This window comes from Pteropus medius, unplaced genomic scaffold (assembly GCF_902729225.1).
Source record: "Pteropus medius unplaced genomic scaffold, Ma_sr-lr_union100, whole genome shotgun sequence".
NCBI classification, from domain to species: Eukaryota; Metazoa; Chordata; class Mammalia; order Chiroptera; family Pteropodidae; genus Pteropus; species Pteropus medius.
In genome coordinates this window covers 6,438,192-6,460,626 of record NW_024352785.1, presented here as the reverse complement: position 1 = coordinate 6,460,626, position 22,435 = coordinate 6,438,192, and the positions used below count along the sequence as shown (strand labels likewise).

The 22,435-nt window shown below is 33.3% G+C and overlaps 1 protein-coding gene across 1 annotated transcript in view; it reads left to right on the top strand.

Annotated features, from left to right (window-relative positions):
• TMEM232 (transmembrane protein 232) overlaps positions 1-22,435 on the top strand; it is a 156,725-nt gene that overhangs the window by 39,181 nt on the left and 95,109 nt on the right. The window contains exons 8-10 of the mRNA XM_039848420.1: positions 4,695-4,849; positions 15,878-16,001; positions 16,997-17,246. Of these exons, the coding sequence (XP_039704354.1) occupies positions 4,695-4,849; positions 15,878-16,001; positions 16,997-17,246 (529 nt within the window). The remainder of the gene's footprint in view (positions 1-4,694; positions 4,850-15,877; positions 16,002-16,996; positions 17,247-22,435) is intronic.

Genomic DNA, 22,435 nt, shown 5'->3' with positions numbered 1-22,435 from the left:
TATTTGCCCTCATTAATCTACAGGATTGTTGTGAAGATTACAAAACAGCATGTACCTTGGAAATTATTAAATGCCATGTAAATGTAAATAATGATTATTAAAAATATATTTATGAACTCACTTTAACTTAGGCAGATAAATATAATAATTTTCATCTAAGGACATGATGATGCTGACTAAATGATTGTGCTTAACGGTGTAGTTAATTATGCTTAACTTAATGTAGAAGTTTTGCTTTTAAACAAGTAAGATTCTGTGAAACCTTCATGACATAAGTGTTCTGGTTGTGAGACAGGCAACCTTCAATGCTGATTCTGTTTCTTTTTAAGAATCAATCTTTTTGTCACTCTTGGTGCATCCACAGCAAGAAAACGGAAGCTTATGGTTGGTTGTACAGCCTGGTGTGAACTGGAAGGGGCAAAAATGTCGACACATGAAAAGAATGTATCTCCTTAGAGTGAGAGAAGACGTTGTTTCTGTGTCTTTTTCCACTTTTTAGAACTACAGGCATAGTTTAAATCTTTTCTAAATTCTACGACAGCTATGATTCTGAGAAGGGATTATAACAGATTGTAGCTTATCAGATATATTGCTCTCCTTGTTCTCCTCCAGTTACCTCATAATGTAAAGAATATACAAAGCAGTGTAGCCACAGTGCCGCTAAAATTGCTTCTTGAGCAAACTGATTCAGTGCTTGATTGCATGTTCTCATGTCGTTCTCCAGTTTCAGCCCAATTTCTCCAGTAGTAATTTAAGCTAGCCTCTCCAGTTCGGCTGAATATTTATCTATCTAATACCTTCTCTCTCAACTCTGGGAGAAGAGCAGGTAAAAAAGAGAGAGAGCGATGGGAATATAAAAGATACATTTGTATTCATTCTCCATTCTTTATCATTAGTATGCTATAATAGAGGATTGTGGATTTATACCTATAGCCCTTAGCCTCCAATAATGCTAAAAGGTCCATGATGGCATATTTGGGCCACTGTAAACTATTTTATTTTTAATATACTTATAAGCATTGGAGTACAAGCATAATTATTTAATTTGTTTTCAAAGTGTTGCTATAAAATTGCTGAAAATAATAAGAACTCTGTAGGACATCCACATTAGGATACACACAAAATGGGTGCTGGTTCTATTTAAGAATAGGACATTTCCTTTCTCTGCTGCTGGAACCCATTTCTCATTTTAATATCCTTTTAAGCTGATCTAGACACAGGGTTTCCATTGACTTTGACAAATGGGACACTTTAATTAGCTCTGTGGGTTGCAGAGCCAGATTCCTGGGTTGAGTTTTCCACTCTGTACTTCGCTCACTAGCAAAGCTGAAATTGCTAAGCACAGTTGTCACATGATAATAACATAGTTCTTTGGAGAAGGTAGATTCAAACTCAACTAAAATGCTATAGACCCTTTACAGAATAGTTGCAGCTATCCTAAACTACAAATGGTTTTCTGAAAACTAGGAAACACATGGAGTTTACATTTAAAGGTGATTAGCAATTTCATCCTCTAATGCTTTAAGTACTTGGTAAACCAAAGGCATTATCTAAATTTGGCACATTTTGTGCTGTACTGTAATTGTAAATGGTTCCTAGGAATTGGGTTAGACTGAGATACAGGTTCTTTAAAATTAGGAACATTATCCTATGCTTCATGTCCTGCTATCCAAATAAGAGATTTATATTGAAAGCCCTTTCATGGCAATGTCAACCATCCTCAAAATGACTGAAAACAAGAATAAAACTCAAAAAGTTGTCCCTGAGCAGCCAAAATAGAGCCTGTACTTTAAACCTCATTTCTGTTATAAAAGAGAGTTTAGTCAGACAGAGCTTGTGTTCTCAAATTCGCATAAAATTCAAGCCGATGTGGTTATCTGAATTCTTAGCCAATAGAAGATTAATAACGCTTTTGTAGGTGGGCCTCTCAAAGTAGGCATTGTACGAGCTGACACTGATAGCCCGCTGGAGGAGGTAATCGAGGATGTGACTGTTGGTTGACCCACAAGCTGGCCCCGGGCACCTGGCAGATCCTTACCCCACTCTGTCCTTGGAATGTGTGTCCTGCTCACCATTTCCACAGTGGGAGCCATTAAAAAGGACACAACCTTGAGAGAGCAATGTGTTGTTGTGACCATCTGGATGATATACGTGACTGACCCTGGTTGAGGCCTCTATATAAACTTCAAGATTCTGGCGAGCAGGTGTGGGAATCTACTTTCTATGGCTATTCAAGACAAGCCTCATACTATCTGTGGTAAAAAGATCCCTCTCAACTTTTTAAAAAATGTCCAAACTGTCACAGACTGATAGTATTATAAACTATAATAATATTTACTGAAAATAAAAAAATACATAAAAATGCAAGCATTAATTTTTTTATTAAAATGAAAAATACATAAAATTAACTGTTAAATTGTTATAAAAGTTTCTCAATATATATTCTTTGTTTCTGTGCTGTAGTTAAGTTTGCAGAGGGCACATATCTGCCAACCACCCCTTCAGTGGGACCGATGTAGCGCAAAGGCAAATAACTCTACACCATCTAATTGCTTTGGTCTGTTATGCTGATGATGTACATAATTGTATTAAATAGCACAGTTATCATTATTATATTAATTCATTCAAGTTCAGCAAATATATTTTTCTTTTGACAAAGGGGAAGAAATTTCACCAAAATTTCTATGCAAATATTTGAAATATATAAAGCCTCACTTACCAGGAAAATTTGCAGGTGTGGCAGGTTCATTTGCTCTCGATGCCAATGGCCATCAGTGAAAGTCCACCAGGAGCACATGCAGTTAAACCCAGCAGGCTTTTCATTGGTCGCAGAGAGAGAACACATGCCCAAGGAACCACCAGAGAGGGTTAGAAGAATGAGTCTATTGTAGGTTTTGGACTTTGGGTGATTTGGGGAGGCTCTAAAGAAGAAGGGGTTCTCTCTAAATTTGATGCTGCCAGAAAGTAGAGACAATTTTATGATTGGGTATTTTTGTAGATGGCACAGTGATGACTTTTTGTCTATGCTTAGAAAAAATGATCAAGTGGCTTTGTTTGTTTATTTATCATGGTCTCAGTAATATTGCCTGAGGTTGATATTCTGTGAGTTTATATCCAAAAAACCTGATTGTGAGTGTAATAATATTGATGTCAAATCAGTTCCAGACATCAAAGACTGCTTTTTTTCTTTCTCAATGATGAGTCAAAATGGCATCATATAAAAATGAAAATAAAATTTAAATCTTGCTCATGGTTCAAATCCTGGTCTTTTCTTTGCCACATGCTTTTGGGAATTTTCTCTGGTGATGGTGCATAAGTTTGTTAACAAGAATTTTTGACCTAACTGAATAGCCTATGTAGCCATGCAATGTACATTATTTTTTTTAAAAGGTCAATTGCTTTAATTAGTCAAGCCAACCACAAGTTTCAAAATATATCTACTTAGATATTTATTTTGAATAAGTTTGCAACATAAGGCAGTCAGGCATCCAGGCAGAAACATCTAGAGCAATTTGAGAAAATAATTTCATTTTTATGGGTTCCATTTTTGGGTGGGCTCAACCGTGAAGCAGAAAATTGAGTTATTTGGATAGAATATGTGTGTTTACTGAAGTCAGTACATCTCAGTCTGATATCTTCCAATATTTTAGAATAAAAGTTTTCTGTGGAATATTCTAACATTCTAAACAATGACTTGTTTCCATTTGCTTTTCTGAATAATTGTTCCCCAGAGTCAGTAGCCTTGTTCAGAGACTTTATCTTACTATGCCTTTATCTCTAGTGACTGAATTCCTGACATAAAGTAGATCAATACACACCTGTGGGACCTAACTAAATAGTTTACTAAAAACTTAAAATGTCTTAGTTTAAATTTAATTATGAACTTTTAGCTGTATGTCTTGAGTACTCAACATGAAAATTATCTTTAAATTGTAGTCCTGATGCCTTATATAACAAATGAGAATTATAAAGTCCTTTAGAGTCTATTTAAGTGTTTCTTTTGAGTGTAAAAGAGACACCAGCTAAGTTAGCAATGCGAGTATATATCATAGGATGTGTATTTGAATCTTTACTGTTGGGAAAAATTCAATGAGAGTGCTATGTTATCATCATCTAACAATAAAATCGGTTTTTTACCAATTACTTCGCTAAACCAATTAAATCTATAAAACTGTTAGAAAGCACTCTAAGAAAAAAACAAATAACAGCCCATTTGTGTTCTGAATTTGGAGGCTTTTAAAATATTTAGTAGACATTGACCATGTCCAGCTATGCATGTATTTTGTTCCTTAAAGTGGAAATCCACGTTTTAAAACCTAATTTGCTGTTTGACCATTGTTCAAACTTCCTCTGTCCCCTCCTCCTTGGATGTCACAGAGAACTAAGTCATATGGAGTCTAAGAGGCATAATTGTGTCTAGTAGTTGTTTCTTGAAGAATACAGGATTTTTGTCATTGTAGAACTGATGTCTTTGAACACCAGAAACCCCTGTGAAAATATATTAAGATCTTAAGTTCAAATTAACTTACAAAATATATATACTTACAAAAATATATTTGAGTAAATTGTTCCACTTGGTGAAATATGAAGTATAAGAAAAAATGCATTTTCATTTGTATATTTGAAATTTATTTTTTATGTTTATTCAAGTTAAAGAATTCTTCCCCAGACATATTTTCATATTTTAATTCCAGGACCATTTGCAATTTAATCAGGAAGGATATGAAGTTAACCACCTGCTCTGGCACTGTGTTGCTGCTTGGACTTGTGTTCAGAAGAATAGTCCTCAGTTGCATAAAGTGCTTGAACATCTCATCTTTTATAAAACACAGCTTCAACAGAAATGCTGGTAAGCGGAATTCTAAAAATCCAAAGTAACTAACTCATGGAGAAACTTTTGTGTTTAAATGTTAAGTAACCTTTGTACTTAAATGTTAATCACACCTTAGCTGACTATAAAAAAATGTATAATCTCACTTCCAAAGGCAAGGGCAATTTATATATTTTTGTATTAGTTCATTTTATCAATAAATTGTTCTTGTTTTTCTTTTTGGCTGATGAGCAAGCATGTATTACACACTTTGTCTTTATTAAATAAAATTTATTACTGGTAAATTCATTCCCACATTTAAAACACTTTTCATTTTCTAAGTTGTTAAACAACAAAAATGAAGTAGTTTATTATCTTAAAGGAAATATACTAAGATTCTGTTTCTTTCTGCCTTACTTGTAATGCCTAACAAAAATGAATCTTGATTGATAAGTGTTAGTTTCCTCCTGTATACATGTTAATTTGAGAAAGGAAAAAGCAATCTTAAATTACTACAAAAGAGAGCATGTGTTTTAAAACACATTTAAAGGAGTATTTCTGAGGAAATTGATCAGAGATATCCTTTTCCAATATTTGAAGACGATCAGAATTTTGAATTTCCTTTCTAATGTTAACAATAATAATCTGCTATGCCATATCAAGTTTCAAATTCAATTGTCATGAATTTTTTTCTAAATTAGTTCAGTTTTTAAGCCTCTGGCAGCCTACTCTGCACCAATGATCTTTGTATGTGCAAACTATAAGAATCTGCAGCATTTCTTATGATTGAAAGCTGTTTTCTCAGTTTCATTTGGAAGTTTTGGGAATTCTCTCTAGATATGTAAAGAAAGATTTCTGGAGGATGCTTAATTTCCTAGAAATAGCCTAGTTTAGAAGAGAGTTTATCAAGAACTTCTTTTGTCTCATGGTCTGATGAGAGCAACCTGCTCAGTGTTTCAGTTAATAAAGCTCATGGTTCTTTTATATTTTAACAGTAAGGGTAGTATCTTTAAATAGGAAAATCACAATGCAAATAGAATATATCTCATATCAGTACTACAGAATATTATTTTAATAAGCATATATTAACATAGAACTGCTAAATACAAGAAAAGTTAGCGTTTTATTGGTGCAAATTAGGCTGTTATGAAAAATGTGATTCTTTCCGACCACTCTTATTATAGAAAATAAATTGTAGAGGATTCAAACATACAATTTAATTTTCAAAAGTATTGTAGAGTTTTTGGTATGCTCATTGGTCGAAGCCATCAGGAATTGGTGGTCTCGTGAACCCGAAAAATGAGGATGCAGACACAAAGGAAGAGGTAGAGCGATAGGGTTTATTGAAGTGCAGAGTTACAGTTCTCCTGCGAGAGGAGGTACCCGAAAGTGGGATGCCCCCTTTCCACACGTTGTCCAGGCTCTCGATGTCTCAAACAAAGAATTGAACAAGACACAGTAATATAGCAGAAAAGAATAGCTTTATGGGAAGAGAAAGTGAAGCAACAGTATGCTTCCAGACCTGGAAGTGGCCTGAGCAAGAGAAGGGTGGCTCAAAGGCTCAAGCGCTCAGAGGCAAAGCCTTTGGGGTTTTTATCCCTATTTGCTGTGTGTGGTTACTTTTCTTAGAGGAGTGGGCTTTCTTGATGGACGACTAAGACTGACAGGACTCAGTAATTCATTGTTTGCTCTCTGCGCATGTTCGTTCCCAGAATTCAGTCTGTTATAATGATATTAATGAAATTCCGGGCAAATGCGTTATATTATGATGGCATAATGAGGCTCAGGTGAGTTGAAGATCATTATGGTTTCATTGTGCAAGCAACTGGCTTAAACTAGTACCCAATTTTCTGCTTACTTGTTTCCTTTTATGAGTTATTTTTAGCCTAAAAATGCCTTTTGGCTTACTTAATTGTGGGTGGACTGGGGCAGACCCTTTCTAGAATAGGATGACCTCAGCATTTTGCAGGTGGACCCGAAACCCCTCTATCTAACTTTGCTGCCTAACCTTTTTCTAAGAGCTATGAACTCCTTCTTATTAGTATGGCTGTTGAGGGGCCGGAGGTCTCTTCTTCTGTGCTTCCTGCTGAGAAGGGTCATAGTCCCTGCCTATTGCGATTTCATGGAGCTCTTTCCCTCTCTGTCTCAGTCAGAATGAGGTTTTGAGTATACTGCCAAAATGCTGCCTCTGTCCCTAGACAAGGAAAAAAGAAGATACAAACTTGTTATTTAAATCATATATCTATTAATTTTCTATTATTGATTTGCCAATTAAGTGAGTGAAGGAAAAGAGGCTTGTTTAATATATTTCATAAAGAATAAAAAACCTTTGGGCTAAAGGTACCCCCCTCCCCTTGAACTCTAAGGGCCTTGCCTGACCTAAAGCCATTTCTGCTTACAATGGACCGATGATCCTTATCAATAGCCAGAGGACCTGAGTCACCAGTTTCAGAGTAATTATCTTGAGGGAGAAAATCTTTTTCCAAAGAAAGGAAAAAAGGAAAAAGACTTAACTGTGTATACTTAAAAAAAATTAAAAGTTCTCTAAGTACATCTTGTAAATGAATGATTGCTCATATCAAAAGGACAACTAGAGCCATTTTAGCTCTTGGAAGACTCTAACTTGATTTTAAAAATAACAGAAATCATATTTTAACATATAAAAATAAATATGACATGACTTTGCCAAATTTATTTTCAAAGTTTTCTAATAATTACCAGGTTTAATAAAAGAGGTTTAAATAAGTGCTGAGATAGTAAAAATGGATGGTTAAGAATATTTGATTCTGAAAGTCAAAGAATTGTTTCTTTCGCCAATTTTTAGTTTTACTGTATTGCATCAACATTGATTTAATTTAATTTGTTAATGATTTGTCTTTAAGGTAGTTATTTTTTATACTTAATATTTTATAGATTTGTACATGTTGGAGATAACACATCTTTTTACCTTATGAAGGAAGAAACTGAGGCCAACTTTTTTAGGCCTAGTGACTAGAGCCAGATTTTAAGGGCCCCAATATAGCACTCTTCTTATTACATCATCCCACTATCGTTTTGGCTGTATTTTTAAGGAGATAAATGCTTTGAGGCACCTTGTTACAGAATCCGAACTTCTCTTTTCTGGAGTAGGGGGTATTGTGGAAATCTATTGAGTGAGAAGATGACAGTGTTTAGACAATGCTGAATGAACAGAGGGGTAAATTGAAAAAAATGGTGAAGCATAGTGACTGCTTATAATAGATAGGAAAAGATAATTATTTATAAAGCACTGCCAGATAGTTTTGATTCTATTTCTTATGTTTTTTTTTAAAAAAAAAAAAGATTTAATATTCTTTTTTTTAAAAAGAAGAGATGACTCTAGTCAACAAAAATAATCCACTAACATTAAAAGAATAATGTTTTTTTCAAGTTAACAATTTCGCTAACTTTTCTGTTAGTCAAATTTTCAGTTAGTTATAATGATAATATTATGCCACAATTTCAAAAAATTAACTTTTCTTCTAACAAAATATTTAAGTTATTTATGTAACAGCCTATACAGCTTTTAAGATTATTTTAGATAAAACAAACTGCGTTGTAATTATCAAAACCAAACAAGAAATGCTTTAGACGGTCTCATGTACTCCTAAGATTGAGTACGTGTGAAAAATTAAGAAAATGAACTGAATATATTTAGAATGAAATAGAAATATTGAGGCATCAGGCCTCGATAGTAAATCAAGACTTCGTCAAGATTTGCTGGAGCAAATAGCCTTAGAATTGTGACTCTTGGTAGAGGTGTTTTTGGTTTAGTACCAGAAATCAATGCCAAGTGGCTATTAATAGGAGCAGTTTCATTTTCCATGCATGTCAGTAAAGTACTATGATGGTGTATAAATGTTCAGAGATTTAAAATGCAGAGGGCAACCACTCAACTGATTGATCAGAAGAAATTTCATTAATACTGGTAAAAATTACTTGTGTCCATATTGGTGAGCACTGCTTCTCTGCCCATTTCTGATGCTATCCATCAGTAGAGAATTCATCATGTACATGCCTGCCTGACTTTTTATAACCTCCTTTATAAAGATCACGCAATTTGTACATAAGGAAAGAAATGGAAGCAAGTGGTTTCAGCTGAGCCCAGAAATGAGTAGGCCCAGGATCCATGAAAGGACTCAGAGAAAGACTCTCAGAATTAGAGCAACCTCTACTTGCTGGGAGATGGGGAAAAACTGAGGAAAGAAAATGCGCTGAAGATAATAAATGATAAAACAGGGTGAAGTAGAGAAAAAGGGAATATATGCGCCCCTTCCAGCTGCCACGCACCAACCTTTATCTTGGAAGTTTAGCTTCTTTCAGCCACAGATAAGCAGCTTGCTGCTGTAAGGCAGATTTTCATATAATATGCTTAAATTTTACATGATGCTTCATACTCTCAGTGCTCCACCCTGTGGTTTGGCCTTTTATAAATTGCTCCATTTGCTCTGAGGAGATAGCTCAAGCCAGCGCAAAAGGCTTTCTAATCTAACATGAAAATAATGAATTGTGTTTATAATTGAATTATTGGCCAATGAAGACTGCTGAGAAATGCATTATGGCATTTCGGTAGAGCAGTATAACATATAAAATTATATCTCCCAAAGCAAAATAGTCAATTTAATGCTCTCTATGAATGTAGTCCAAAAAGGCTTGACAATTTAAAATTATATTGACATGGCAAGTGTTTTCTAGACACAGAGTATTTGGGTTTGCATTGAAATGAATTGAACAAAGAATCAACTGCTTTCTACGGGCAGCAAGACCTTTATTTCTGGCTAGATCACTGATATCCATATTGCCTATCTCTATGAACTCTAATAATTATAATAATGTTCATATGACAGTCTAACCAAAAAACCACTCAAACAAAGTTTTCATCAATAATCCTCCTTATTATTGATGAGCTGAGATGTCAATGTTGGTCCTTACTCTTCTGATTCATTTCTTGGATTTCTTATTGATCCTTAGATCCTCTGAGCTAAATATAAACATTTAATCTCTATCAAGGGTAAATATATAAATTTTGCTTTGTTACATTACAGTGCAGTGAAAAAAATATTCAACCTCAAATCAAAAGACCTGAGTTTTAGTCCTATCTCTTGTTACCTGTCTTATTTTGAATGAGTCATTTAAACCCTGTGAACAGAGTCCTTTTAGCAGTTAAATATAGATATATGTTACCCCAAAGGGCTTTTGAGAAATTTAAGTAAGATTAGTGATATGAAAATATTTTTTATATGCCCATTCTCTCCTAATATTTCATTTTCTGCTATTTCAGATTTGAATTAATTTTTTTCCAGACAGATGCCTGCCTACTGAGTTTCTATCTCAGTGCCTGACACGTGTCCTCTGCTCAAGTTAACCAACTTAGACAGCTTAACTACTATATTTCAAAACTGTTCCCCTGCTTTCTACTCCCATTGTCACAGTCTTGGCTTGGGCCATTATTGTCTCATGACTCTTGCAGTTTATTAGGCGGTTTCTTTGCGTTTTCTCCTCAACAATCTATCATACTCTGCTGCCAGGGCTACAACATTCTCTCACTTAAAATTATTTAGTAAGAATGTTTTTACATGGCACAAGGGTTGCAGCTCCTATCAGGGTCTTATAACTTGCCATGATTTTAAAAAATCAAAAAGAGCAAAAACAAAGACTAAAATATCTTGCTATTGGGATTAATTACCACCAACTAGCGACACAGAAATGCCTGAATGGAAGAAAACAATTAGTGACTCACTTGTCCCTTCTCTGGTGAGACAGCAGTTGTTGCCTGTTGACACTCCATCCCTTTGTTCTGCCCCACATTCTTCCCTGGAGCTCCAGGAAAGAATTCTGTAGTCAGGAGAAAGAACCATTTTAGCAGACATGCTAAAGACTATTTTTTTTCCCATTTCTTTTGAGTATCAAAAATCAGGAACTAACAAGAGAAATGTATTCTTTAAACTAGTTTTCTTGAATGGTCAAAATCAAGAATGAAATGCTGACAGCCCTTTCTTTTCCATGTGCAATGATAATGGAGACTAATTTATTTATACTAATCCTCCCCTTCCTGGCCTGTTAATATAAACTTGAGTTTCTGATGATATTATGGTTAAATCATTATTTAAAATGTTTTATCTTCTCCTTAAAGAACTCTTTGTATATTTACATTTGCTTTTTGGATCAGATTTATAAAATTATTTTGACTTATTAAAATTTATCTATTTTTTTCCAGTCACTATCAGCAATTTAACAGTAGATTTTTCATTTTCTTAAGCTCTTAAGTACTATTCATTTTTTGATTTAGTTGAGTAAATTTCTAAGTATGAATATAGGTGACCTATTTTATTAGATGAGTCTTTGATTACACACAACACTTGGCTGAGTGCAGCATTTGTCACCATTTATTTTTCCCCTAAAAAGGATAATGTACTGCATTGTCTGGAAATAGGCTTCTGTCCTCACAGCTTTTTTTTTTTTTTTTTAATTCCCTCTTTAAATCTCTATATATCACTGTGTTGTTTTATGATGAGATGTTCAAAGTCAGTCTACCTCTTTTTTAAATTTTAGGAACATCTTTGTGATTTGGTAGCCAGGCAGTAGATGGCATTCTCTCTTGTCTCATTGGCCATCTTAGGAAGCTGTTGGAGCAGATTCTCCACTTTGCTTACAGAGAAGCCTCCATTATGTGAAACTGCATGCAAATACTCTAGCTACTGGTTTCCATTCCCTGCAGGTCTTCCACTGATTACTCGCCATTCACGTGTGTTCTCACCTCCTGTCTCTTTGTGCTTAGGTTTTTTCTTACAGTATGGTGGAAAACCCATATATGCCTGCATTGTTTTAAATTAAATTTTGGGCTTCTTGGCATTGGACAGGGTTTCTTTCATTTGGATCCTATTTTCTTCATAACTTTAAATACCTTAAAGTTATTTTTCTACTGTGGTACTATGGATTCCTTTTCTAGATTTTGTTTCTTTATTTGTTTCAATGGATCTCAGTTTGCTTGCTTTAAATGTAGTCGTCTTTTTCTAAATTAAAGAAGAATTTTTCAAATTCACTCTCTTTCAAGTGTTAGTTTTGCAGTGAACTTCCTCAATTATAGATTCAAATTATAATTTTATAATTTTAATTTCCTTGCAATCTTTTATTTTCTTAATATAGTACCTTTCATCCTAGTATCAAGGCTTTTCATTGTTGTTTCTTCTTCTTGGCTTTATTAAAGCTCCTTAGAACTCTGTAAAAATATGTCCCGATTCCTATAAAAAATCATGTTCAGGACGTGGTTCCATAGCGTAATGGTTAGCACGTCTGCTTTACACGCAGAAGGTGCTGAGTTCATGCCCCAGTGGAGCCACAGCTCATGGTCTATGGCCATGCCACTCTGAACAAGCCCAATGTCTGATCCTGGAAGTGAAGCAGGGTCTGGCCTGGTTAGTATTTGGATGGGAGACCATCTAGGAAGACCAGGTGCTGTATAATCCTCTCTGAGTATTCAGACTGATATTCTCTTTAACCTTTACTATAACATATTTTTCACTGGTTTCATGTTGGGCCTCCACCATTTTTATTTTACTTACCTCAGAACTAGGAGATATCTATAAAAATTTGGTCTTGGTATTTTTAAATTAGAAGTTTGTGTTCATAGTATACCTAACAGCATTGTTAAAAGCTACAACACTTAACATGCAACATCATCAGGGACCTTCCTATATTCTCCCTACTCTTTGATATTGTACCTTTAAGGAGAAAATGTGCTCCTGTATTCCCTTATAGCACTCCTCCTGCCTTCTGCTCCCATCTCCTCCACACACACCTTCAACAAGCAGTGTTTCTACACATTTTGTCATCTGGAATTTGTCACCTCTGAATAAGTTTGGAGAGATAAGTATAAAGCAAAGAAACAATACTCTGGCTCTTAAAAAAAAAATCAGTACCCCAAAGTAAAGGCACTTTGGCTGATTTTATGAAAAAATAGGCAGTAGAGATCTTTTTTAACTATTTTAACTTTCTCCAGGGAAAAAATGCTGCCGTGTTTCACAAAGTGGTACATGAATATCACTTATTGCTCTTCTGAACCCGGTTTCATTAATTCTGTGGTTTATGGAAATTCCACGTAAGTTGCTGTTCTTAGTGACCTCTCTTTCATTCCTAGTCTTCGGGGTTGTGTGGATTTTTGACATCATCACTGTTTCCCGAAGTATCTATTGAAAGATTGAAATAACCCTCTCTCAGGGTTCTGACTTGGAGACATTTAATTCCATCTTTTAAAATTATAATTTTGTCATTGAGAAAACAGATGTAGAGGAATAAGGAGAACCCAGAAAATACTATCTTAGACAAGCCAGTGAACCTCTGCCTTGAATTCTTTATTTACAAAATTAAGGTGGAATCTATAATACTTATAAGTGATTTTGTACATATTTAATTTCATGGCATTGTAAAACCAAGTCAGTGTATTAACGATTGAGTCTTGGTGTGCTATAATGAGCACAAAGAAGCAAGTGCTGTGTTAAAATTTCTATCCTAATCCAATTTGAATTCTTCTTTCTGTGTACATCGATTTTCAGTTTTGATTTTTAGCAAACATCAATACCTATAAATTGGTGTTTCTATTCTATTTTTGGCAAAAGCATTTTTACTTGTAGAAAGTTCTGCAATCAGCAGCGATGAATGAAAAATAGTGTGTTTCTGGTGAAGCATTTTTCTACCATAGGTGGCTGACACAGATGGATCTTTTCATTCCTTATTTCAGGGAGAGTACCCTAGATTAGTTATAATTTTCCAGATTTAAAAGAGAACAGAAGAACCAAAACATTATGATTATGAGGTATATTCAGGGGAAACGAAGTTTCAGGAACTCTGAGACTACCTTTTCCTTTACTTGACCTTATTGTGCCCTCTGGGCAATGCATACTCAGGATGACACAGTCATCGCTCACTCAGAGGGATCTGGACTTTATTCTTCAGTGACTCAAGGACTTCCCAGGGGAAAACAAATCATATCTTTTGACTTTGAGGGGATGGTATTTTTATACTTCAATTCAGTTCAGTATTTTGAACCTGGTCATTTCACACAGAGTATTTCATTTAAGTCTCATAGTGGTCTCTCCTCACAGATGAGTAGATTAAGACTGAAATAGGGTACTCAAATTGCCCTGTGTCATATATCTAATTGGTGGAAGAGCTAAGATTTTATCTCAAATTTTTCTGACTCTAAAGTTTATGCTTATAAATGTTATGTTGAGTTATATCAGTTAGGATTCAGTTTTTGTGCATGTAATAGTTACCTGACCACAACAGCATTACCAAATAGGGCTTTATTGCATACAACAAGCAGTGTACTATACTGCTGCACATGCTTGAGGGAATCCACAAGTTTCAAGCTCCTTCTGGCTTCCTTTTCTTCCATTCTTAACATGTGGCTTTTATTCTCATTGTTGCCAGATGTGGCTGCTCTACCTTCTAGTCTCATGTATGCAACACAAAGCCGGAGGAAAAAAATGAGCAAAGGAGAAAAAAGCACCTGTTATCTAAATTTAATCTTTTATTATTATTATTATTAATCAGAGAAATAATAGCTCACCTAGAAGCCTCATAATGTATTTCCATTTATATTTCATTGACCAAATCTACATTTATGGCTATCCCAAGCTTCAAGGGAGCCAAAGGAGTCATTTTTTAAATCAGATTTATTGAGGTATCATTTACATACGATAAAATCCACACGTTTTATGTATATAGATCTATGACCTTTGACAAATGCATACTCTTATGTAATCACTATCCCGATCAAGACATAGAACATTTCCAACTTGAGGAGGCACCATTAACTGAGCACTTTGCATCTTGAACAAACTGACCTTTAGATCTGAAAGTAAGAAGGAGACAAATTATGTCAGATAGGCAATAAGCAACTTTGTAATACTGAAGTTAAATACCGGCGTACTTAAATAATAGTTTGGAAAAGCAAAATAGCAAAACAGGAAATACTCATAGATGAGAGAAGACTTCAGTTATAGCTAACTTAGCTTAAAACATGAACCTGGACAAATCTCCCAAATTTATGTCTCAATTTTCTAATATTAAAAAAAAATTAAAAGGTCTTGACTATGTCAAAAATTATGGTTCAGATCAAGTGAGATAATTTGTGTGAAAGCACATTTAGATCTGGAAAGCTCCATTCAATATAAAGAATTGTCTTTTTATTCCATGATTAGAGGTGTTTCTTTTTGAAAATGATGGTGAACTTGACTTATGGCCTGAAATATCACAACCGTGAAATTAAATTTAGTTGTAAAATGTACTAACTCTTTAACTTATTAATGACCTATAAATCAAGGCAATATGCAGCTCTCGGCAGAGGCTGTTTTTACATTTGCATTCTTATCGGTTCTCTTTCAAACTTATCTCTTTCAATTGGATAAAAATAGCACTAAATGTATAATTTTATTAAACTATCAGAATATATGTACATTAATGGCTAATAATTTCTTGTATGATTTCCCAGTTATATTATATAAATATTATGTTATAATATTATATTATAAGTAAATCTTGACATTCATATATTCAACGTGAAATATAAATTTTATTTTGAGAAATTGAACTTTTTGTAAAATCAAGTAACGCAGAATTTTTGGAGTATTTAGAAAGACCACTTTTAAATTTGTTCTTTCTTTGGAAAGAAAACACTCTCTTGAAATTCACCCCCTTGAAATCAGTTGCAAAAAGTTAAAAATAAAACCTATTGTGAGATTTTGGAGACAATTTCTAGAACCTGAGCCCTTGATTGCTTGTTATACAAGATCTATAAAGAAATGCGATCATTCGTAATATTTATTACTCTCCAAATTTTGTCAGAACACTACTTTAAACTCAAATATATTGTCAAAATGTAGCTCTTTCTTGTAGACTTTTATTGTAACCAGTGACAACTAATACTAGTCTTTACTGAAAATAAATGTATCTGGTAATCATTTCTTCTGGCCGATGACCTTTTCATTAGTAACTGTTTATTATTATTTTACACTAAAGTCTTTGATGTTTTATTAATAAATTTTGCAGGTTGGATTCAGCGCTGGCTTTGTTGGTCCTTGGGGAGGCTGCCAAATTAAACATGGCTTGCTTGAAAATTTTAATGAACCTAATGAGAGATTTTCTTTCAAGCATTATGTCTATTCATATTCAGGTAACAGTACATTGTTAATTTTGGTGTGCAAAAAGATCTGAATAGAACAATTTTTTTTTTGCCATTGTTTAAATTGTATATCATATTAGGGCTTGTAATGAGTATAACTTTGTAATAATTTTAATTAAGTATAAAAATAAATGCATATTTACCACATATCCCACTATAAATAGGTAAATAGAAATATATATGTAGATAAACATAAAGATGTAGATATAGTTTATATATCTGCATGTGTGCACATGTGCACACAGGAGAGGAACTTTACATTTTAACAAACCTGAGATCATATAGTTATGTGTGGTTTAGTTTCCTATTTAAAAAATTTCAGTATATCATAAAAACATTTTTTGTTATCTTTATTAAAACTTATGTTTTAGTGGGATGACCTTATTTAATCATTTCTCTATTGTTGAACATTGAGTTTGTTTCTAATTATTCACAGTTAATTACAAATAATGTTGAACTGGTAGTCTTATACATAAAATCTTTATTTATATTTATGACTATTTCTTTAGAATAGATTTGGAAAATAAATTACTGAGTGATAGACTATAAATTTTATTTTTATAGTCTTAGGACAAATGTCCAAATTCTTTTCAGAATATATAACTTCCTTGCTTTCCTATGAAAAATGTATAAAAGTACATCATTTTAAAGCTAAATTGAGCTTTACATAAAAGATTCTTTTAAAATGTGACACAGAAAATAGTATCTTGGATTAATTTATATTCCATTGATGACTGAGGAAATTGAAAAGTTGTTCTCTATATACTTTTTAGCTACTTGTGTTTTAAAATCTTTGAACTAGGTTTTATGCAATCTACCCATGAAAAATCTGTTTTTTAATGAGTACGTTTTAGAAATATTAGTTGATTATGGTCTTTTAAGAACTCTATAAAATTTGAAGATATTTCTTCCTATAAGTACAATATATAGTTCTTAGTTATAATAGAACATACTTAGATTATCTGAGAACCATTTTCTCATTTTAGGAAGAAAGCTGTGAAGTAGACAATTTTTCCTGGGCCTGGAATATAGTCTACATATATATAACAATTCTTGCAGAAATTTGCCTGTATGCAACCACTTCATATTTGCGAAAAACTGCTTTTGTTGGTTTCTGTCAATGTAAAAGTTCACAAAAGGATATTTTACACATGGACAAACCAAAACAGCCAGAATTGAAGGAAACAAGTATTTTAGGTCTTTTGGACTACTTCTCTTCAAAAATATCAGATAATTGTAAGTAAATTATTTTTCCACTTGATGAGAAATAGTTTTAAAATGTCCTTGTCTACATATAATAAGCCTTTTACAAAAGTTAACATTTCAAATTTGGAGATTAATTTAAATTCAGTAGGACTTCCTAAAAGTTTAGGAAGAATGTTTTATAACATGGAAATTTTTGATCAGTAATTTTGAGGCAACTGAAATATAAACTAGAGCTAGTTGATTTATGATTCAATTTACATTCTTTGAAATCAAAAGATGACTTTGGGAAAACTTACGAAATGTATGTAAGTTGTTTTATTCTTTTCCACTTAAGAATTTTTCGTCCATCTTGTTCTCCATTTTCTCTAGCCATCTACTCTTTCTCTTGTTCTTTTCCCACCCAGAGGATTTCTCTTCTATCACACATAATTTAGTACGTCCTTCATATCTAACTTAAATTCCATCAAAATGTACCTGTCTTGTATCTCAAGACTAAAGGTCATTTTACTACTGTTGTTCCAGGGGGCTATTAGAATAAAATACTTTTTTTTTTTTAAAAAAAGGGTACTACAGAGACAATATAAATTCAAAAATGTCCTTGTAGGTTGACTAGGACTTTCTTTATCAATATCATTGCAGTCTGAGTTATTTTAATCTGTTATATATATGACTATCACTTCTATTATGTTATGTGATAATTGAAACTGGAGAATCATTTCTCAATTACATTTGTATTTTACCCAGCATCTAGTATAGTATTTAGCATATAGTAGATGGTCAATTCATTATAGTGGATTTATTAAATAATTAAACAAATCACTGAATTTAAAATATAATTGCAAGATTTTGAAAGTATGAAAGGAGGCAAGGTATTTTTTTCCCTCAGAACCATAGTTCACTCATTGGAGTAAATTATGTTTGAACATATGTTTGAATTTTAAATAATAAGATCTTAGTAGCAGATATTAATTTCATTCTCAAAAAATTTCTCACTATTTTTAATTACTTTCAGTATACATTTGGTTTAATCAGTGGATTAGAATCTATCATTTTTGAATGCAATTTGGCCTTTTCCACTTTTCAAGATTATATTTATTTTTTTATTGGCGCAAATTTTAAACAGATCTTTAGTCTCTGGTGCACAAATTGTATTTTTCTCATATTTACAGTATTGATAAAGTGAAGAGATATTCACTTCATTTGCTGTTCACACTCTTAAGTATTCAGATTGGCTAGAAATCTGAATACTTAACATACAATTATATATAGCAGCTTAACATATAATTATGATTTTTAAACTTCCACTAAATAGATTAACCCACAAATTTTCGATTTTCAACATTTTTGTCTAGAATTAGTTCCTTCTGTCTTCTTTTACTGTTCTCTTTCCTGTGATGAATTCAGAACACATTACTCCATGGGATGGAGGTCTTTACTCTCAGTAGCCTCTTGTCCTCTCTCTGGCCTGACCCCTGAGTGCTGGCATAATCTTATGATGATAGGGTTGCATCTTTCTGTGGATACTCAATTTTTTTCCTTCTCCTCAACAATCTGATTTCTTTTCCCCAGCCAGTTGATGATTTTATTAAATTCATTTGCTTATTATTGATCTTTCTTTAAAGTTTCTTATCTTCTTCTAAAAACTTTATTTTGATGGCTCAGGCACAGAATTTGGATAAGTTCTTGCAAGAGGTATTTGTCTTTCCTACTTATCATCTACAGTTTTATATTTCTCAGCTTCCTGGATAACACACCTACAATTTTCTTAGCTCAAATATTATTCTCTTTCCCTATAATTCTATCTGCATCAACAGAAGACCCATTGAAAAGTTTATTGGCATTTATGTGAGCTTTTTTCCTTTTGAGCAATCTATACATTATAGAGAGCTATCTGAGAGTTTGAATTTGCCAAGTATAGAGTCGTCCTTAGTCATTGTTTTCTCATCTTTATGTCTGAATGAGCACACTTGTTTCTTCTTGGTGTGAAATGAATACCAAAGGAAAAGTATAATATCTAAGAAACAACAAATTCTGAGTATGTCCATATGTGTCCCTAGGTGAGATAGCCACATAGATACTTGTACTATAAGTGATTGTCTCTGTAAGGTCGATACTTTTGTTTAATTGCTTATTGAATAAGTCCTATAGGAATTTCTGAATCCTATTGTACCAATTACCAGACAATATTATGAATCAAAGAGCTTTCTCTACAGATCACGTGATGTCAGCATTTTATTCTTTTAAATGGTCTTATAATAGAGAAGTAGAAGAGAATCCCTAACAGGTTGAGTTCTGGAAGGAGGTGCCCTTTGTACATTCACAAGCAGTACAAATGGATTGCTCTTCTGCTTTTACTGATGTTCTTTTTATGCTTTTACTTGAACTCAGCAATAAGCTTAACTGGTATTTTAAAAATGTTTTCTCAACCCAAGTAGGCAAATAGATATTTCTAGCTGTGCAATACCTTTAAAAATTTGATCTGAAATAAAGAGAATAGACATATCAAAATTGCTTCCTCCACAGTCAAAAGTCAATATATTTTCCATGACATCAAATTTATTGTACAAGCCACAAATAATACTAGCGGCACTTGTCTCATAATGATTCCGAATATTTTGTAACCCTCAATACTTACAGCATCTTTGTGGTTTCTTAAGGAAAATATTTAAAATAAGTTGATTATCTGATGACTGTTTCATTAAAGACAGCTCAAGAATGTGAGAAAATTCTTCAATTTTCTTAATCTTTGTCAGAGATGTACCTCTTCTAGACATAAACTTTTAGTCTCCTCCTCATATTTATACTGGATTTTGGCTTTCCTGTATCAGTCACTACCATGAAAAGCTATTATTTCACATGACTGTACAAATTCATAGTCAAATATTTTACCGAATGATAGGACTTAAAAATTGTATTGATGTGATTCATTATAACCTGAATCTTTGTAGGATCACTGATTGATTTTCCACATAGGGAAAATTATTTTGTCTGGGTTTTCTGTATGCATGATTGTTGATAATAATCACCAGTTTTACAAGACCACAAAAAATTGATAGCTCCAAAAAGTAGTAGCATCTCTGCAGGCCTTGTCGACATGATTACTAGAGAGGATAGATCTGTCTTTTTAGAAAATGATATAAAGAACCTAGAGCTACTGATTTATTTAGTTGAAAATGTTTTTTTTTTCCTCAAAATTTTACCCTTTAAGTAAGTAGATTTTTTTCATGAGAGTGAAAGAACCAGTTCTGGAATCACATGGCTCTGTATTTTAATTCAGTCACTTGTATCTCGGAATCCTATGTCAAATTATTTAATCTCGCTGATATGATTTCTTTAACTGAAAATTATCATAAGAATGCTATTCATATCACAGGACTTTTTGTGAGAAAAAAACTATGGAAACATATAAACATTTGCCATAGTACTTTATACACAGTAAAAGTCCAATAAGCGTTAATAGATATTAATATGGTTATTAATGTAGTAATGTTGGTATAATGAGAAAACATCAGTGAGGAAGAATTTGTATCCAGTGGATCCTATTTTATTTACATATAAAGATATGACACTGAAAAACATTTAAAGATGGTATCAATAGCCTTTTGATGAACAAGTCAGTGTTCTTATCGACCATTTTTATCTAAAGTCTTTAATATAAAGAAACACTTCAAATTATAATTTTGTGAAGACAGTGTTATAGGAAACTAAGGTAATGACTTCTGTGAAGACAATTTCCTGGTGATCTGATTCGATATGGGAGAAGAGCTTGAAGAATCTAGAGGAATTAATGGCTACTTAGACTGTGACTTTTTCATTCTGAGATTTTGTTTCAGACAAGATTTTTATAAAGTCAAATGTCTATTAATTTTGGAGTGAGTTCTGTGGCCAATGACTGAAATGCTGAGTTTGGTGTTTTTGATTGAATAGAAATTTCTATATATGCTTAAAAATACAACTATGCATTTAACATTTGGTTGAAACTCAAGGTGTCTGACTTGTATTATGCCCTCTATGGAGGACCATCTTACACACTTGCCACTGTATGCTGAATTGTTTTCCCCTAAATTTCATATGTTGAAACCATAACTCCCAAAATGACTATATGTAGAGATAGGGCCTACAAGGAGGTAAAGAAGTGATGACAGTAGAGCCCTGAGAGGATAGAATCAGTGTCCTTATAAGAAAAGATACCAGAGAGCTCACTCTCTACACCGTGGGAGAAGGCAGCCATCTAAAATTCAGAAGACAGCTCTCCCCATAAACAAAATCAGCTGATCTGGAACAGCCTAGCCTCCAGAACATTGAGAAAAATAGATAAATTTCTGTTGTTTAAGACATCCAGTCTATGCCATTTTGTTATGGTGGCCCAAGCAGACTAACAAGTGGTATTGAGCGTAGGAAGGTTGAATATGCTCAAGTGCCTGAATAAATTCTTATTTGAAACAAATATTTTGCGACATTGTCCTTAGAAAAGACAACTGAGCTGAAAAAATATGGAGGTGATAAAAATTTATTTATTTAAACACAGAATTTTCACCTGCTCCCTGTTGAAATTCTGACTTTGGGTCACAGAGGATAATAATAGTTAACATTTATTGAGTTTTTACTGTGTCAGGCATTATTCTAGGCACTAATTTGCATCACCTAACTCATTAATCATTACACTGTAGATATTTATATTATCCTCATTTTATAGATGATTATACTGAAGCACTAAGATTTTCTTTGTCAAAGGCAATATAGTTTGTCAATGGTACATCTGCAATTTAACCTAGGCAGTCTGGCTTCGGAGTCCATACTAATAACTAACTCGCGAGGCTGAACTAACTAGGTGAGTTGACCTATTGAATGAGATAAAAAAAAAAAAATTGTCCATTGGCATGTTGAAGAATGTGAAAAAAATGACCGAGGAATTCTCTCATAGTCATTATCCTACAGTACTGTTTATAAAAGCATTTTCATAGACTTTGTATAATGTGGGGTCCTTATTTCCAATGTAAATTCCTGGGCTTTGTTCTAGTACTTTGGAAAAAAATCCTAAAAGTGGAGTCTATGAATCTGTATTGTTAAACCACTTCTGACACTATAGTTTGAGAGAACCTAGCCTATGAATTTAGCTGTTAAACAAGATGGTAAAATGTTGTCCCCATCATAGAGGAAAATACTCCTCTTACTGGATGTTGCAGACCCTTATTCATCCACGAAGTTAGTATTCATAT